The sequence below is a fragment of the Equus przewalskii genome, chromosome 26, assembly GCF_037783145.1.
Source record: "Equus przewalskii isolate Varuska chromosome 26, EquPr2, whole genome shotgun sequence".
Lineage (NCBI taxonomy): Eukaryota > Metazoa > Chordata > Mammalia > Perissodactyla > Equidae > Equus > Equus przewalskii.
The window spans coordinates 632,481-652,434 of record NC_091856.1 but is presented as its reverse complement, the minus strand read 5'-3'; the positions used below and the strand labels follow the sequence as shown (position 1 = coordinate 652,434).

Here is a 19,954-nt window from a genome sequence, read left to right as displayed (position 1 = left end):
CATGTACAGTGTCTTACACAAAACAGGGCCTTAATGAATGGTTTATTAAATGGATAAAAGTGGGCAAAATTAACTACAGAGCCAATTCATTTAGAATGAATCATAAAAAGGATTCAAGCAGGAACCACTCAGATTGTCAAAAAAACAGGTGCTCCCCCTAATAACTGTTGCTTCTGGACTGGAAACTTATTTTACCAGCCCCACTTCCTTTCCGCATGAGTTCTCCAAGGAGCCAAGAGAAGGAGCCAGCCTACTTAGCTGATTCAGACTCAAAGTCCCAGTCCTAGGCCTTAAGGGTGACAAAGCATCTGGATTCTCCAGACATTAGTCCAAGTGCTAGGCTAGAGTTTGCCATTTTTCAACAACCATCCCTTACTATTTTATGAAATAGTCTGTAAGGACGTGAGATAATGGAAAAAGGAGTGGAGGTGGAAGTTGAGGAAGAAAGAAAAGCAGAGCCCTTTAAAGGAAATGGAAACTTCTCCAGACCCCAGATTTCTATCTTTGAGTCAGAATTACCCAGGTGTAGGACAAGGACATTCCTTCCCCACTCCCCAGAAGAGCCTAACCCTTCCTAGGCAGGATGGCAGGTACACAATAAGGTGGTCAGTCCCTAGTTCTGTCACTGAGCAGGAGTAAAATCTTTACAGCACTAGAAAAAGCAGTATGGAATGCCCAGGGGCCCCCTGAATAGCACTAGTTATAACAGGGACTAGGCAAAGTAACCCTGATCCAATAGTCCATGAGAAGAAACCCAGAGAAAGAATGGCTGCTGCTCAATTGAAGCATGTGAGAAACGGGTTTTCTCCAGTGCCTCTGGCCCATCCCTCTTAGAGTCTAAGCCCAGAATAACAGAATTTAATGCAGCTCCCAAAATACACACAGTCCCAGGTAAGACAAAGCTCTTTGCGACTTACAAATGGAACTTCTCCTCCCAAACAGGATTCAGGTTCCCAAAAATCGTCTTGGTACGCTTCTTGGTTTTGCCTACTTGCACAGTCACATAAGGGTCACTGGATCCTGTCTTGTCCTTGGCTTGTAGGCCCTGGGCACAAACCACTGCAACCCAAATACATAGAGGAGGAGGCTTCAGAGTACGCTCCAGAAGTCAGAAGTTCTCCATAGCATGACTCATATGTTCTCCATCTCAGAGCACCCTCCATCTGCTCCTTGCAGAGGAACTCTAATTTTCTTACTCTTCCACATTTATCCTTAGTCCTGGGCCACCGGCCTTTCCCTCAAGGTCTAGCCCAAGAATCACACCACCCCACCAGAGCCCTAATAGACCAGTTACCCCTACACTGGTCCTTACTGCCTCTGATACATGCGCACTTCAGCCACACCCACCCAGTTAGTAAACCACTGGTTAACTATTTCCTGATTTCCTACCATCCTCTTTCCCCCACCCCCAGCTCCTGAATATCAGACTGTTACCCAAGTCTATAATATCAGAGTGTTACCAAATCCTTCTGTGATCATTCACATTGTTCGCAAGTGCTAGTCTTGCCTCTCCCAGTACCCCCTGGCACCACGGTCTAGGAGACAAGGAGTGATGAGGCCCTCCCTCTTCCCCTCAGTTCTGTCTTCTTTCTCCCCAGCCCCCTGCTCCCTCACACTCAGGATGCTTCCTCCCCAGGCTCCTTCTCACAGCCTAGGCCAAGTTCTTGTCCCCTCAAACTTTGACATGCTCACCAGTGATGGTAATCTTGGCTGACCATTTGGAGGTGCCATCCAGCACACTCTGCTTCACTGTTTTCATCTGCTGCACATGGGCAACTTTGCTCACGGTGAAGACATCCCGGATAACTTCAAAGATCTCCGGCTTATTCCGCTCTCGGATCTTCATGCGGTCCTTCATGGCCATGATAATGTTCTGGGTCCGGTCCTCAGCTCCATGTTTAGAGCTCTTTTCTGCAGCTCCTGAAGGATGGCCAAAGACAGAAAGTAGGGTAACCAACAGGCTACCTACCAGAGGGTCAGGTTGGGGACTGGGGCCTGGGAGAGGGCACTGAGCAGTGGAAGAAGCTTAGGAAGACTGGGATATCTTTGGGAAAAGCTAATCACTATGGGGCCTGCTGGAGTTCAATGTCTGGCAAGTGGAGTTCAAACACAACTCAATGGGCACCAAAAACTTGGTAATTGCTATGGGTATTATACTATTCTACTTAGATATATGTTGAATTTTCCCATCAAAAAAGAAACAAACAAAAAATGTAGCTCAGTCTGCAGTTCGCTTTGTCTTTCTTCCATCCAGATGGTGTCTGAGAGATATCCTTCAAGTCTAAGGCCAAAATATTCCCGATGGGTATCTCAGTTATCAGTGAGGGGTGGTGGGTGGGCATGACAACTCCACCAATCTCATCCAACTTCCAAGCCATGATACAGATCCCAGAATTTGTCACGGTACACAGTTGGGTTCTGCCCCATGGCTCCAGTGCCTTTAATCTCAGAAAATAGTGTGGTATGGTGAGAAAGATATGGCTTTTGGTTTCAGACAGAATTGGGTTCAAATCCTGACTCCACCATTTCTAGCTGGGTAAACCAGTTACTTCTAAGAGAAGAAAATGGCACTCATCTCTCAGAGTTGAAAAAAGCACTATATTAGCATATATAAAGCATCTAGCCCAGTGCCTGGTACCTAGCAGTTACTCAGTAAATGGTCACTATTATTGTTACCACTATCATCATCATTATCCTGGCAAGGGCCATCCTCACCAGCTGTAACCCCAACCAGTTCATTTCAGAGGCCCACAGCCTTTTCCTGCTGCCCTAAGGATTAAGGCAGAGAACAGACTCCTCTGGTGATTTCACCTACCAAGTTTCTCAGGAATGGGCCCATCTTTCCTTTACTGGTCTTGTGGACTGCTTCTTACCTCTCTCTAGTCTCCAAAGGCTTAGGCCTTTACTACAAAACCTGGACCAAAAAATAAAGGCCAACATCTGTATCCTAACCCTGGGAGGATGGCAAGCAATTTTTCTGTCCAGGCAGGCCCACAGAAGGGCATTTCATTCTACTCTGTGCTTCACAGAGCCTTAGGCAGAGAATATTTTCTGATAAATGAAAAATGACCTGAGCTGCATCCTACTCTTACCATTTAGCATATCTCACGCAATGTGACTTTTTCCTTGGACTGGGACTTCTGAAATGCCCTTGAGGAGAAAATTAACACCCCTGCTACAGAGAGCATTTCAGAAGTTTCTAGCAAGCAGCCTATGCAGCCAGCCCGGCTGCTAGTTCTCAGCAATTAAAGCAAGGGCCTGCTGGCACCTGTGCTTCTCGGTCCCTCATGATGGGTTTGGGCAAAGTCATCACAGGCATTTGGCTTCAGGATGTCTTCTCAGAGCCCCATCTCTTCCACTGACTTTGTTTTACTTGTCTCTTCATGTCCACTGTCGCCATGTCGGTGGCACAAATCTAGGGCTCTTCAAAGGACATTTTAAGTGAACAATTCCTCGAGGCCTCTCCCTGGGCCCCTTTTATGTCACAGTGTTTTTCCTTGGGATAATGAAGTGCTAGCGAGTCTAAAGGTGACCTTCCTTTCTCCTACACAATCCTTGAAGCTTTCATTGCTATGGCTTGGCTCTGAGTAACACCTGGGAGAACTGGAAGGGTGAGAAAATACTTTCCCACATCCCCCACCCCTGTTCCTCCTGGGGTCCATCCACAGTGATGCAAGCCCAGAAGGAGCAGAGCAAAGAGACAAGAATTTGGAGTGCTACCACCTCCTTTAACAGAAACTTGTTACTCTTCCTGCTTCTACACTCCCCACTCTGTGATGGCAGCATAAATCACGTATTTAGTGAGGGCCTTGGGAGCCTGGTACATTCTTCTCCAGGACCTCTGCCTGATCTATTTGAAACTGTTCCTGGCACTGTTGTCTAAAAGCTGCATCTACAAGCAAGGAATAAATGCTGCCTTCCCTGGGTCCTAGGGTCTAGACCTCAGGAGGTTCCTCTGTGAGGCCTGGAACCTCACAGAACTCTCTCTCTTCTCATTAGTTTCGATCCTCAATTACACATGCTCTAGTTATTTCGGCAACACTGTGGTGTGTATACTACTTAAGCACAGCCTCTGGGATCATCTGAATCCTGGAAGAGATTCTAGTTCCACCATAGGGTCACAGAAAACTCAAAGAATTTTTCCTAAAGGTGCTTAAGAGAGTGCTGTAAGACCTGTTATTTAGAAAAGCAATGCCCCTGGACTCAGGACCCTACGTTCTCTGAAAAGGAAAGAACTTCAGAATCAGGTAGACTAGAGAAATGACAGTGCAGCCATCCTAGCTCTTTGCTGCTACAGTATTTTGGAGAGGCCCTGCTGCCCCTGCTCTCCACCCCTCAGCCCGCAGGGACACTCACGCTGCAGGCAGTCAGCATTGAGCAGGTCCTGGCACTTCTCATGGCACTTGACTCCACACTCGCTGCAGCGCATGCCCTGCCGGGCGATGCCCCAGAGCAGGCCTTCACACTCATAGCAGTAGGTCGGAGTAGTGGCTGTCCAGACCTCAAAGTTGTGAGGTGTAGTACACGAGATGGGGTAGATTAAGGCTTGCAGGGTTTTCTTATACACATGGGATTTCTGAAAGACATACACCCCATCACCCACCAGCAACTTTATGTCTCTGTGGGGAGATACCAGAACTGAAACCCTTGCAGGGGAATCAAGATCCTGGTTTCTCCTCTGGTAATGGAGAAAGTGCTCTATCCTGGCCCCACCCACAGCCCAGCATGGCAGAAACAAGCCCCCAACATTGTGTTCCTGGTCGTCCAAGGTAAGTCTGACCTGAAAGCCGGGTCTGAGTCTTATCCCAGCAGTCAAGCTTTCTAGGGAAACCAAGGGTACTAGGCCCACCATAAAGTTCACTAGGCCACCTGAGTTCAGTGGTCATATACTTCAACATAAGACTGCGGCTTATCCCTGATCTGAACCCTTGCCTCTCCCAGTGTGAAACTGAGACCCAATGCTATCTATCTGTTTCATTAATGACATGTGACCAACACTCTTGAATTCCCAATTAGTACGGCTACAGAGATGATCGCCAGTCTCTAGGCCAGCAGACTCATGAAAGACCATGGGTCACTTACCAGCTCTTCATCCTTGAGAGAGGTGCGTGTAGCCATTGCAGAAGTAATCCCTGCCTTCCGGGACTGGACCAGTGACTGTGAGAGAAGACCTGCTGTCAGCCCTGGCTATTGTCAAGGGCTGGCAAAGTCCTCGGAAGGAGATTCAGTGACCAAAGAAACTTGCCTATAACTTACTACCTTCTATTTTTACCATCATTCACAGGGACTGCCCATGGGTAATAGGTAACAAGCATCCCAGGTTAAGATCCATAACCCAAAGCCTTCAGGGGACTATTCTAACAATGTTAGAACAGCACTTCTCTCAGGGTACCTATCACCCAAAGAGTTTCTCTTTCTTTCATATTTTTAGGTATTCTCCCCCTTGTTTACAGGAAAACAAAGGAAAATAAAACTTTAGAATTATAGTAGAAAATAGGTCATTAAGAATAGAATAAACACACAATTCTGTCAGAGTCAGATTCAAGAACCATCCCTAAGAACAATTCCATGTTATTCTCTAACCCCTGGTAGTACCACCCCATGCCTACACAATCCCAGGTGGCTGTAGAGGCCAACAGCCCAGATGAGCAGGGCACTCGGTAAGCGAAAGGGGCAATGTAGCCTCAGCCAAATCAAGCAGGGGAGGAGGTTAAGTCTGAGAGCTAGGGCTGCCCTGTTAGTCAGGCTCTTGTGTAAAAGGGCCCCTCGTATACGTATCTGCCAAGTACAAGCCTTAGGGGCAGGCCCTGGAGAGGCACATGGTTTCCCTAAGGCAGTGGACGTTGAGCAGACAGAAGTTATAATATCAGCCTAAGCTGGAGGAATAGTTGGAAGGGGCCCAGGTGGCTTGAGATGTGGGCTCTTATATAGGATGATAAGGGACTCTGGAGACACTTACCATAGCCTGTGCGGAGGAGAGCAGAGAAAGGAACAACATTATGTTAAATCCCCCCCAAGGGCATGAAAAAACTTTCAGAGGCAACTGAGAGGTTCTTCCCTATAGTCCAATGTAGGGAACACATCCCAACACCCTCTGCCTCTATCCACTGAAAACTGTCTTCAACCCAGACAGCTGGCCAGGGCCAAAGGCCTAGAGTTTCTACTCTAAGAAGAGTTATGTCATAAAGTGAAATATAGGCATGGTTAAAAGACCAGAGGAGGGGACACAAGAAATGAATAAGACACTGCTATCCAATCAGTTAAGCAAAAAGGAGATAGAGAGTAAGAGGAAGTAGAGGAAGAGAAAAAGGAGGAAGAAAAGAAAGAGGAGATGGGAGACAATGAAAGAAGGTCATAAAGAAGAGATGACATCATGATTTATCTTCATCCAACAAGCTTGATGAAGAGTTGGTAGAAGAAGAGGTGCATTAAAAAGGAGGAAAAAGAGAAAGGAGAAGATTCACAAATAGTAGGAAAGAAAGAAATGATTAAGAAAAAAGGGCAGACGATAGTTCCATTCAACCAACTAAGGAGGGAGAAACTGGTGGGAAAAAAGAGAGCAGAGAATGGAGGAGAAATGGGAAGAGGGGTAGATAGAAAAAACAGGGTAGACAGAATAGAGATAAAAAAATAAGAAAACAGGAGTAGAAAATGGTAATAAGAAAAAGGATTCCAGTCTTACCGAACACCTAGCTTTACAGCTCTGGAACTCTGGGACAGCCTGAGCCCCACTCCACCCCTACTTCCCACTAGGCTATGGAAAATTCCCTGAGCTGACCCTGCCTCTGGAAGTATGACCCAAAATGGGAGCTTCTGGGGGTCAGCCCAGTAGCATAGTGGTTAAGTTCGCATGCTCTGCTTCAGTGGCCCAGGGTTCGCAGGTTTGGATCCCAGGTACAGATCTAGCACCACTCATCAAGCCACTCTCTGGAGGCATCCCACATAAAACAGAGGAAGACTGGCAGGGCGGGGGGAGCTTCTGGTCACCTGGAGATCCTGAGATCAGCTTTAATTCCTAAGCCTATTTCATATTTCAATTCAATTCCAGAAATTTTTATCATTATCTCTCTTTGCACCAGATACTGAGTTAAGGACTAGGGGCACAGAGATATTCTAGAAAGCCTACGTCTTGAGAGGAGAGTGTCACCTGAGTGCTCAGCTTTGAGGGTGCGAGCTATAACATTTCAGGTAGGAGCCTGAGCTAATAAAGAACCTGGGTCTCTGATGAGGAAGAGAGGTAGAACAAGGTCCCACTAAAGCCATTATTAAGTCTCAGCAAGGCTTTAAATGATTGATCTTCAGACCAATACTTATCACACTAAATAGACCACTACCAGTCCTGATAGCTTGCCAAGGCCCAGTGGGGGATATCCCAGGGCTACAGCCTAAGCCTGCACTACAGTCTTACTCACCAAATCACTGACAAGTGGCAGTGGCTTCTTTCTGCGTAGATCTGGCATGCTGTCAATGCCATAAAGCCCTCCAGCTGGCCTGAGGAGAGAAGAAAATATGACAGGACCTTCAGTCCTGCCTTGAGTTACTGGCAGGTTCAGTATTCTATTCTCCTTGCTCACCTTCTCCCCAAGAGGAAGATGAACTGACCTCTACCACGTGCCTTTGAGAGAGGTAAGGAAGACAGAAAGTGAGGGAAATAAAGCCATGGGATGATGAGCAATGGCATCTGCTCTCAGAGTGCCCCTCAGTATCTCCTTCTACGGTTTTAGCCAAGGACTGAGAGCTCTGTTATCCCACAGTAACAGTTCAAGGCACCCATTTATTTGAAAGTCCTTGTGTTCCATAAGGCAAGGTAGGAACTGGTGGTTAAGAGGGCTTTTCCTCACACTCAGGCCAAAGACACTGCTCCCCAAAGTTAAGTCTTTCCCAGCCTGAGCTGGAACAGAGACCACAGGGATGGCTGTACAGAAGAGCTGCTGCCTAGGTGAGCAAGAATGCCAAACAATGACATGCTAACAGACTTTCTCCATCTGGAGTAAAAGAGTCACCAGTCCTGTCTATCCAAGCCTCCTGGAGCAAAAGGGTCTCCATGGAAAGAGGTGCCCACATAATCAAGTGGAGGCAGAGGAGATGGGATGAGAGACTCACAAAAGACCATTTAGGAGAGAAAAAGACCATTTAGGAAAGAAACAGTAAAAGGGCTCAGAGTCTGGCCTAGTCCTATGGACAAATCAATTAAGAATCAGGAAAAAATTATAGCTGGAGCAACTGGAGGTTTCTAAAACTTTTATATCTTTTCTATGCTTATTAATTTTGTTGTTCTTTGCCTTTCTGCCACAACAATATGCAACAAAAATAGAGAGACTGTCCCAAAAGGAACACCATTCTCATTTTGAGATATCTGCATTTTATCCCCAGCTCTTCTACTAACTCCCTACATGTCCTCCGCCACAATTCCTTCCTCTCTTTGGGTCTTGGTGTTGCTTCTATAAGGGAGGGGGACGAAGCACAAAAATCTCTCTGACCCTTTAGAAGCTGTCATTCTGAGCCTCAATGAAAAGAACTCATCTACTTGGTTTCAATAAGAGCAATGAGGTGCGGAAGCTGAGGTGGCTGGGTTGTACACCACAACCAGTCTGAAAGAGAAATGTAGCAGAAGAATAAGCAGGTACTGCCAACTACACAGCAAAGAATGGAGTCACAAATTGAGCCAAGGCCAGGAGTTGGAACAGGCAACCTGATACATTGATTTCTAGTAAACTTGCTTCCTGAGCACAGGCAGTAAACTGTGTTTTCAAAGAGACTACCACACCTAGGGGAGTTCTAACCTTGTGACAGTTTCCATGGACTATGCTGAAGGAAAGGAAAGACGACAACAGGGAGGCATTTAGAAAATCACTGCTTGGCTCCATTTAAAAATAGCTTGGATATCTTCAATTGGCATGTATATATGTTACAATTTTAGAAGGAAAAAGCTAAAGCCCTGAAGAAGGGCTGTTGAAGCAGCAACTAGTGCCGCAAATTTGTAGCTAACTCTAAAAACTGTAATATGTACCACTTACACCAAGAAGTTTCTTTGCAATATAAATAAGCTTTCGACCAAAGAGGAATGGGCAGCTCATTCACATGATTAACTCTTGATTTAAAAAAGACAAACTACAAGGAAAAGAAGCACATAAAAATGTAATAGGTGGGGGCCGGCCCGGTGGGCAGCAGTTAAGTTCAGACGTTCTGCTTTGGCGGCCCGGGGTTCACCGGTTCAGATACCAGGTGCGGACATGGCACCGCTTGGCAAGCCATGCTGTGGTAGGCATCCCACGTATAAAGTAGAGGAAGATGGGCACGGATGTTAGCTCAGGGCCAGTCTTCCTCAGCAAAAAGAGGAGGATGGCAGCAGATGTTAGCTCAGGGCTAATCTTCCTCAGAAAAAAAAAAATGCAGTAAATAACTTTATGATCTGATCTTTTTTCTTCTCTGGTCATGAGGGAGAGAAGGCCGTCCCTGAGAATTTTGACATCAGAAGGCTTTTGTGGGACAAGAGAGAAGGAAAATCCTGAGAAACAGCTTGCAGTGTATGGAGTGGCGGGGAGGCGGTGAACAGACATGGGGGACGGGATGGGACACTTAAACTTTCTCTCTTAATAACAGTCAGTCAGTTACAGGCAGCAGTTGAGCAGCTTAAAACGACTCTCTGGTGCAATCACATGGGTCTGAAACCCCCAGAAAAGAAATATAGACAGAACACACAGAGCTCATAAGGGATGCTACTTATGTCTTCAGTGGAATGGAATAAGGAGGCGACTCACAACAGCTGAAGCAGGAAGGAGCCCAGAGAGTAATCTAACCAGCTGCACTATCAACAATGGAATAAAAAGAAACTGTCTCCAAATGCAGATGCTTTTCTAGCTTCATCTTTCTTCTACCTAAAGAGTGCATTACCGCTATAATGCAATGGATCAGAATTTCCAGAAGCAAGGATGAGGGAGCCCCAAAGCTCCCTCCCCTGCTCCAGAGGAACCACTCTGCAAAGCTCTCTCTTCTGCCTCTGAGGAATCAGTCTGCAGAGTTCTCTCCTCTGCCCTCAGAGAACCAACCAATCTCTACAGTAGAACCTCCTCCTTCCCCAGGATCCACCTCATGGAGCTGCTTCTCCTGCTTCCCATGGGGAAAGCTAAAAGAAGCACGAGAGACTATAAAATCCACAGAAACCCTGCAGGGAATCACTTACCCTTCTGGGAGCCACTGGGGTAAAGAAGAGTCACCATCATCTGGAATCTTTAAAAAGAGATAGAAAAAAGTTAGACCCAGGGCAAGATGGGAGACTGCCATCTTTCTTTGGTCAGGCAGTGAGCAGTAAAGTAGGAAGCTCAAAGCACTGCAGGCACATATACCAGGTGGTGACACAGCCAGCCTGATGTCTAAGCCAATACCCTGATCAGGCAGGGCAACAAGCAGGCTGCTGAAATGAGCAGTATGGTACTTTGTCTCCCTTCTCCCCAGTGAATAGGAAGGATATAAAGCCAAGCTCACCGAGATCCCAGGGCTAAAGTCCACTGGGAGTGTGAGAGCTGCCAGAACTTACATCCCCCTCACACAACCTCTGGTGTATAGAAGCTACTAAAGCAAAAAGACAACTTCCCATCAAGTCTGATCTTCTTGCAGCTCTACTCCTAAGTTCCTAAGTTCCCCTGGCCGCCCCAGAGCCAGACCTGGTTTTTCTGGATTCCCATCTCATCTTGTGATTTGACTTTTCAAGTCGTAACTCACTGACACTGAGTACATTCTACATTTGATAAGCTCTATATAACAAGAGAACCCAGGGCAGACATTTGGTATCACTCTCGGGAATTTTATGAGCTCTATAATGAGAAGGTTAAAATTGAGGCACCAAATAATTCAAGGAAGGAACAGTTTGAAAAGACTTTTAAAACGTTTCTGCACAAAAAAACCACAAAGTAAATCCTTCAAGTAGTGTACAGAGAGAGCTCCAAAGCTGTGAGGGCTCTCCAGAGAACAAACGGTAGATGCTGTTTAGGCTCAACAGACCTAGTGCTGGCAGGTCTGGAGGTTCCTGCCCCTCCTTGTTCCCCTCCACCCCGAACAGCTTCCCTGCCTCCTTAAGATCTGGGCTCCAGCTAATTATCCTGGAGTAAATGAGCTCCAGAACAAGGAGGCAGAAGTAAGCTCTTTCGCTTTGGACAGGAGGTGAAGTTTTGGGAAAGCTAAAAATGGGAGAAGTTATAGACAGAATGATGCAAGACAGAGTAGAAAAGGGAGAAGTAGGACAGGCCAATGGATGACGTAAAAGTGGGTAAGAATTACCAGGGGTTAGTAGTAGGCTCAAGATGGACTCTGGATTTAAGACCCTTCTCAGGTTGTCTGGGCTCTAATCAAGCCTATCTGCCTACTGCCAAAAGCCCTTCATGACTCCATTTCACCTCACCTGCCTCCTGCCCTAATTTTGTGGGGATGATACTGGTAAAAGGAGGGTCAGGCCCAAAAGGCAGCTGGAAGTGGTTAAAGCACGTCTCCTAAGGTTGTTTGTGAGGGGTAGCCCATCCCTAACTCCCCAAATTCTACCAACCAAAACTTCTCTTTCCTTTGGAAAGAGTCACTGTACTGAGTAGATTATGTCCTACTTAGAATTAGATGTTTGCCAAAACCACTGGGCTTAAGGAAACAAAGTCACAAAACGTCTCTGGGAGCCACGGTGCACAGGCTCAGATCATACACATTTCCAGTGTGCAGAGGGGACAATGGGTCTGCAGACCCAGCATAGAGCATGCATACACAGGGCTCTGAAGGAATGCTGGGGGAGTGAGAGGAGGTCTAGAGAAAGTACCTACAGCAGGGACATTCAGACACAACTTGTGCCTGAGGGAAACATAAGGTGAGCATGGATCCTGCACACCCCCATTTGGAGGAGGATTCAGTGTTCACCAGGGCCCAAATCACAGGCAAAGCAAACCCTCACAGTCTTCAGGAACCAGTGCTTGCAGGCACACAGCATTAGTATACTATGCATTCACATGGCATGGGGGAACCATATCACAGGTCTACAGAAGCTTGTGCTCAGAGAGAGGCCAGAAAGCCTGCTCAGAAGCACAAAGCACATGCACACTTAGGGCCCCAGGCAAGAGAAACAAAATGCCTGCAGCAATTCCTGTTCTCATATACAAAGTGTGTATGCATGCTGGGCTCAGCAAGAGTTTACAGCATATACCAGTCTGCAGCAACAAACAGAAAAGGGATAAACACTGTGCAAAGTAGAAGAGGAGGGCAATCAGTGTCTGGGGGAATCAAACAGAGTACAAGTATAAGCACACACATGCTACACTGAATGTGCACCATGCCGGCACACGCATTCTCACACCATGCTCCAGGGTGTCTGCAGGAGCAAACACAAGCATGGAGCATGCACACAAACTGCTTTCAGGAACAACTGAAATGAGTGCATGAGCCAAAAGCTCAGAGGCACAGATAATGCGTCCGCGTGCGTGCACACAGACACACACCATGCTCAACAGGGAGGGGTAGAAAACAGACAATGAAAAAGACCCAAAGGCCAGAGGCACAACCTGAAGGGCTCCTCGCTTTCCTTCTGCAATGAGAGAAAGAGCAGAAAAAAAGGGCAGAGAGGTTAGTAGATTCAGTCCTACAAGGGGAACTCAAAGAAAATGCCAGCTAAACCTCAAGGGACACGGAGGAGGAGAAAGCCTCTGAACAACTGGGCAGTTCACAGACCCGGCTCCCAGAATCCTCACCTCCTAGATTTGGTGACGCCTGCTTTTTAACTTAGAAATCTCAGGTGTGGCTGCTCAAACCAAAGGGCAAAGTCCACTGGGGGATTCCCGTCACTCTTTATCCCTTTCCAAAGTGGCCTGCATGCAGAGTCAGGGCCACAAGACTAGCTTTGTTACCAAGGGCCACTCCAATAGGCTATCCAAGCTGGCTGAGCAGAGAGTGAGTTCCTTCCTTAGAAGCCAAATGAGCTCCCTCCAGATCTGGGATAAGTCTTCAAATCCCAAAAGCCTGGTGGCTGAGCCCTTTTCATTTTGTAACATAGGCTTGGCCATGTGTTTGCCTAGCAAGCACTGGCTTGCTTCCCAGAGCCTAAATTAAGTTAGGCCAGGTTAAGGCCTGGAGTTAAGGCCAGGACCAGGATGTACCAAGCGGCCACTGGCCAGCAGAAGTACCATGATCTAGAAGAGAAAACCCTGACTGCAGTCCTACGCCTGATTATCTATCAAATCAGAACAATACCCCAAAGGAAAGCCAACACTTCCAGAAAGACCCAAGCAAGCCACAGCAGAGGAAGAATAAAGTCCCAAGATTACAACTTTCCTATTTGTCAGAGACTACACTGTGTTCCAGGCCACACATGGATAGGCCCACAGGCTTCCTTCTCTAAGGAAAGTCCATCGACATGGGCCCATCAGCTCCCCTCCACTTTCTTTTCCTTGCCTTTTAAAGATCCAGTGATATTACATAACAAGTAGAAAAGAGAATCATAGAAACTAATCATAAATTCCCAATTTTTCAAGATATTTCTGATGACCTAATTTTTCAAGCTATTTCTTTACTTCACCTGACAGAAGAATGAACTCAGGAACAGGAATCCTCCAAAACAGTGCAGCTACAGGAAGGTGAGTGAGATGAAAAAGACACCTCCTGGAATGGGAATATAGCTCTTCTACATCTATCCCTCACCTCCCCTAGGGCACTCTGTTCCATTTGAAAAGGAAAATTAGGCAAGGAAGACTTTAAGTGACCTGTGACTCAAATTAGACAGGTTTCACTCCTCCACTATCTTAAATACATTGTACACATCATATCAAAATTGCTTTGAATGTGTCCTTCTGTTCTTCCAGAAGTCCCCATACTGCCTAAAGAATAAAACCCAATCTGTTGACAAGGCTGTCAAGGCTTTCTGTGATCTAGCCTCTCGTATCTCATGAAACTTTCTGCTGTCCTCTCAAAAGCAGAATGAGTGCCTCTCCACCACATGCCTATGGCACTCACACATCTATGTGTGCACTTCTACGATGGTGTGTTGCCAGTATCGTCTCACTGTAATTGTCTGTATAAACGTCTCCCTTTACACACTGTGAACTTCTTGAGAGCAAGAAGTACATATACACTATTTAACCTTTGTAGCCTGAGCCTTAGCACATCTCCTAGTATTGGTATGTAGTAAAAGGTAGGTCTGTCTTAGTCAACAGCTTATACCATTTTCCAGACCCCAAGGCCACTATATTGGCTCTTCAGTTTGTCCCACCTGTTGGACAAACATCAAAAAACCTTTTCTTGATGCTCATCATCACTGATCATCAGGGAAATACAAATCAAAACTACACTAAGATATCACCTCACACCCATTAGAATGGCTAAAATAACCAAAACAAAAAATACCAAATGTTGGAGAGGTGGTGGAGAAAAAGGAACCCTCATACACTGTTGGTGGGAATGCAAACTGGTGCAGCCACTATGGAAAACAGAATGGAGATTTCTCAAAAAATTAAAAATACAAATACCATATGACCCAGCCATCCCACTACTGGGTATCTATCCAAAGAACTTTAAATTAGCAATTCAAAAGACCCATGCACCCCTATGTTCATTGCAGCATTATTTACAAAAGCCAAGACATGGAAGCAACCTAAGTGTCCATCAACGAATGACTGAATAAAGAAGATATGGTATATATACACAATGGAATACTACTCAGCCATAAAAAAGGATAAAATCATCCCATTCACAACAACATGGAGGGACCTTGAGGGTATTATTTAAGTGAAATAAGCCAGATAGAGAAAGACAACCTCTGTATGACTCCACTCATATGTGGAAATTAAACACGTGGACAAAGAGAACAGATTAGTTGTTACCAGGAGAAAAGGGGGGGGAGGATGGTGACAAAGGGTGAAGTGGTGCACCTACAAAACAACTGACAAATATTAATGTACAATTGAAATTTCACAGGGTTGTAAACTATCATAATCTCAATAAAAAGTAAAAAAAAAACCAAAAACCTTTTCTTGTAAGAATCAAACTTTTTGTGCTTCCTAATTTCCTAAAATGCCTTAGGATTTTTCCACTCAGATTTAGTTTTCAGTTTAAGTGATATATATGTCGGTAGAATACCTGCTTTGCAGAAAAATCAGACCCCTAAGAATGATCTCACTCTTCCAAATACTCCATTTTATGAGGAAGTGACATTCTTCTTCGCTGTTAAAACAATCTTAACTCCATGGTATTTGGGAGTCAAAGACTTGGGGTGTTCACTTTATCCGGGCCTGCATCTCCTATCTGTAAAAAGTGGCTAAGAACAGCTACCTCCCAGGGTTACTGCGAGGATTTCTTCAACAAATACTTATTGTTGTGCATACTAGGTACTGTTCTCCATGCTGGTGATGCAGCAGGGAATGAAACAAACTCCCTGATCTGGAGAAGCTTCTATTCCAGTGCGAGGAGCTAACAGTTGATGATGATGAACATGATGCCAGTAGCTAACATTAAGCAAACACTTTATGTATCTGGAATTTTATTTGAGTAAGCTCATTTATTTCTCAACTTTGCTGGGTAAATACTGTTATTATCTCCATTTTTTTATTGACTAAACTGAAGATCAGAGAAGTGAAGAAATTTGCCTAAAGTCTCAGCAAGTGGCAAAGCCAAAATTCACAACCGGCATCCTGGTTCCAGTATCTGGAACTATATATACTACATCACGTGTGATAGGGACTCTACGGAAAAATTCAGGTAAGGGGAAAAGATAATGTTTCCTGTGGTGATGTTACAGTTGCTGTTAAAACTTTATAAAAGGTAGTAAGTGAGGCCTCATTGATAAAATGACATCAAAGTATAGACCTGAAGGAAATGAGTAAAGAAGCTATTCAGAGTTCTAGGAAAAAAGCATTCCAGTCAGAACATACAGCAAGTGCAAAGTCTGAGGGGAGAGCATAAGTGGTGTGGAGGAAGAGCAAGTTTGAGATCAGAGTACCAGTTCAAAAGGAGTGCTCCAGGCCATTATAAACACTTCGGCTCTCCCGCGGAGCGAGGCAGTGTATCGCTGGAAGACTGCGCAGAGAAGAGATGTGATCTGACTCGTTTATAAGGACTACTCTGATTGCTGTGGGGAGAAGAGACTGGAGAGGGACAAGGGCAGAAGCAAGGGAGACCAGTCAGACTACTGCAATCACCTAGACAGGAGAAAACAGAGGCTTAGAAAAGAATGATAGTGGTGGAGGCAGAGATAGTGGTAAGATTCAGGATATTTTCTAAAGGTAGAGCAGGAGGAATTTACTAATTGACTGAATACAACTTGAGAGAGAAAAGGAGAAGTCAAGAACAGCTCTATGCATTTGGGCCTGAGAAGCTGCAAGCATAGAGATGCCAATTACTGGTGAGAAAGACTATAGGAAAAGCAGGGGGTTTGGCAGGGGCTTAGGGAGCAAGATCAGGAAAGTGGTTTTGGATATGTCAAATCTGAGATGTCTACTTACATCCAAATGGGGATGTTAAGTAGAAGTGGAGGCTGGTGTTTATGTAAGATTTCTGGGCTGGAGCTATATATCTGGGAATGCTTATGAAACTCATGAGATTGAAAGACATTACCTAGGAAGTGAGTATGAATAAAAACAAGTTAGGATTGAATCCTGGGATGCTAAAAGGTTGGGAAGATGAGGAAGGACCAGCAAAAATGACTGAGAAGGAATGGCCAATGATACTGGGGGAGAACCAAGACAAAGAGGTGTTATTGAAGCCAAGTGAAGACAGTGTTTCAAAAAGAAGGAATTGAAGCACAAGGATAAACTGAACATCAATGGAATAGAATTGGGAGTCAAGAAATAAACTCTCACATTTATAGTCAGTTGATTTTTGACAAGGGTGCTAAGACCATTCAATGGAGAAAGAATATTCTTGGGGCCGGCCCGGTGGCACAGTGGTTGAGTGCGCACATTCCACTTTGGCGGCCCAGGGTTCGCCGTTTCGGATCCCGGGTGTGGACATGGCACCGCTTGGCAAGCCATGCTGTGGTAGGCATCCCACATATAAAGTAGAGGAAGACGGACACGGATGTTAGCTCAGGGCCAGTCTTCCTCAGCAAAAAGAGGAGGATTGGCAGCAGATGTTAGCTCAGGGCTAATCTTCCTCAAAAAAAACACGAATATTCTTTTTCAGCAAATGGTGCTGGAATAACTAGATATCCACATGCACAAGAATGAAGCTGGACCCCTATCTCACACCACATACAAAAATTAACTCAAAATGGATCACAGACCTAAACGTCAGTTAGAAATGTCATTTAATTTAAATGTCATTTAGGGAAAAATCATAGGGGTAAATCTTTGTGGCCTTGAATTAGACAATGGTTTCTCAGTGATGAAACCGAAAGCACAATCAACACAACAAAAAATAGATACACTGAACTTCATCAAAATTTAAAACTTTTGCACTCTACTTCATGCCTGACAGCTATCACCAAAAAAACAGGAAGAAAACAAACAAAACAAGAAACAAAACAAACCAAAACAAAACAGGAAGTAACCAGTGTTGGCAAGGATGTAGAGAAACTGGAACCTTTGTACACTGTTGGTGGGAATGTAAAACGGTGCAGCCACTGCGGAAAACAATATGGCAATTCCTCAAAAAAATGAGAATTACCATATGATCCAGCAATTCCACTTGTGGGAACATACCCAAAAGAAATGAAAAGCGTAAGATATTTGTACACCCCTGTTCATAACAACATTATTCACAATAGCCAAAGGGTGGAAGAAACCCTAGTGTCCATTAATGGGTGAATGGATAAACAAAATGTGGTATATACATACAATGGAATACCATTCAGCCTTAAAACAGAGGGAAATTTTGACAAATACTTCGACTTGAATGAACCTTGAAGACATTATGCTAAGTAAAATAAGGCAGTCACAGAATAACAAATATTGTGTGATACCACTTATATGAGGTACCTAGAGCAGTTTAATTTATAGAGATAGAAAGTAGAATGGTGGTTGCCAGTGGCTGGGGAGAGGGGAGAATGGGGAGTTAGTTTAATGAATACAGTTTCTTTCTTTTTTTTTTTTTTGAGGAAGATTAGCCCTGAGCTAACTGCTGCCAATCCTCCTCTTTTTTCTGAGGAGGACTGGCCCTGAGCTAACATCCGTGCCCATCTTCTTCCACTTTATATGTGGGACGCCTACCACAGCATGGCTTGCCAAGCAGCGCCATATCCGCACCCGGGATCCAAACTGGTGAACCTCGGGCCGCCGAAGTGGAACATGCGCACTTAACCGCTGTGCCACTGGGCCAGCCCCTAAAATTTCAGGTGGGAGAAATGAAAAAATTCTGAAGATTAGATGGTAGTGATGGTTGTATAACAATGTGAATGAACTCAAAATGGTTAAAATGATAAATTTTATGTTGCGTATATTTTACCACAATAACAAATTTTTAAAGAATAAAATGTTTATGCTGCAGAAGACATCACCAAGAGAGTGAAAAGACAACCCACAGATTGGGGAAAAATATTTACAAATCATAATATATCTGATAAGGGACACATATCCAGAATACATAAAGAAAGAATTCCTACAACTCAACAACAAAAGGACAAATAACTCAATTTAAAAATAGGCAAAGGATTTGAATAGATATTTCCCCAAAGAAGATATAAAAATGGCTGATAAGCAGCAGAAAAGATACTCTACATTATTAGCCATTAGGGAAATGCAAATCAATAATACCACAATAAGATACCACTCACACCCACTAGGATGGCTATAATAAAAAAAACAGATATTAACAAGTGTTGGCAAGGATGTGGAGAAATTAGAACTCTCATATGTTGCTGGTGGGAACGTAAAATGGTGCAACCACATTGGAAAACTGTCTGGTAGTTTCTCAAAAACGTTAAACACAGAGTTACCATATGACCCAGCAATTCCAATTCTAGGTATACCACCCAAGAGAACTGAAAACATGTCTGCACAAAAACTTGTACACGAATGTTCATAGCAATGTTATTCACAAGCCAAAAAGTGGTTTAAAAAAACCCCAAATGTCCAATAATTGACAGATAAACAAAATGTGGAATATCCATATAATGGAGTATCATTCAGCAATAAAAAGAAATGAAGAAGTGATAAAAGTTACAATATGGGTGAATCTTGAAAACATTATGCTAAGTGGAAGAAGCCAGTCACAGAGGCCACATATTATATGAATCTAATTATATGCAATGAGCAGAATAGGAAAATCTATAGAAACAGAAAGTAGATTAGTGGTTGCCAGAGGCTGGGGGCAGAGGGGACTGCAGAGTGACCACTAATAGATAAGGGGTTTCTTTTTGGGGTGATGGAAATATTGTGGAATTGATGGTTACATAACTCTGTGAATATGGTAAAAACCACTCAGTTGTACATTTTTTAGGGGATTTTAAGGGTGAATTTTATGGTATGTAAATTATAACTCAATAAAGCTGTTATAATAAAAAGAAGGAAGTAATCAATTATGTCAAGTTGCTAACTGATTAAGAGGAAGACTAAAAATGGACCAAGAGTTTGGCAATATGGTGGTCATCTGAGGCCTTGACCCAAAGCTATCTTGGTGGAGTGGTAGAAATGAAAGAATTGAATTTTTACGTAATGCATGTGAGGGTACCTAAAACAGTGCCTTGTACATAACCCCCCACAAAAAGAAGGAAAAAGATGAAAAGTAACTCGAATTAATGGTAAGCTACTATTAGTAAGCTTCAGCCCTAAAATGTCCCAAGCAGAGCAGTGAAGAAAGCCGATTTCTCAAATGTCACGTGGTGGTAGCAGCCACTGATATACTTAATCAGTTTACCAGGTGAGGATGACTGCTCTTGTGGACTTTGTAACAAGAATTTGTTGGTGTGGGGCTGGCCTATGTGCTTACCTTGCTCTATTCCTCCTGCTCCATGGATGGTGCTGGAATGAGGCCCGGACCCAGCACAGAAGGGATGCTGCCA

The 19,954-nt window shown here is 44.5% G+C and overlaps 1 protein-coding gene across 42 annotated transcripts in view; it reads right to left on the bottom strand.

Annotated features, from left to right (window-relative positions):
* Positions 1-19,954, bottom strand: part of UNC13B (unc-13 homolog B) — a 210,584-nt gene that overhangs the window by 29,228 nt on the left and 161,402 nt on the right. For 28 of the 42 annotated variants that reach the window (XM_070595596.1, XM_070595585.1, XM_070595584.1 and 25 more), the window contains 6 exons: positions 10,184-10,230; positions 7,413-7,491; positions 5,083-5,157; positions 4,357-4,576; positions 1,693-1,920; positions 918-1,059 (listed from right to left, as the gene is read on the bottom strand). In XM_070595596.1, coding sequence (XP_070451697.1) covers positions 918-1,059; positions 1,693-1,920; positions 4,357-4,576; positions 5,083-5,157; positions 7,413-7,491; positions 10,184-10,230 — 791 coding nt within the window. Of the gene's footprint in view, positions 1-917; positions 1,060-1,692; positions 1,921-4,356; positions 4,577-5,082; positions 5,158-7,412; positions 7,492-10,183; positions 10,231-12,533; positions 12,557-19,954 lie in introns of all 42 variants that reach the window. The other 14 variants (XR_011533400.1, XR_011533398.1, XR_011533397.1 and 11 more) reach the window with 1 other exon arrangement.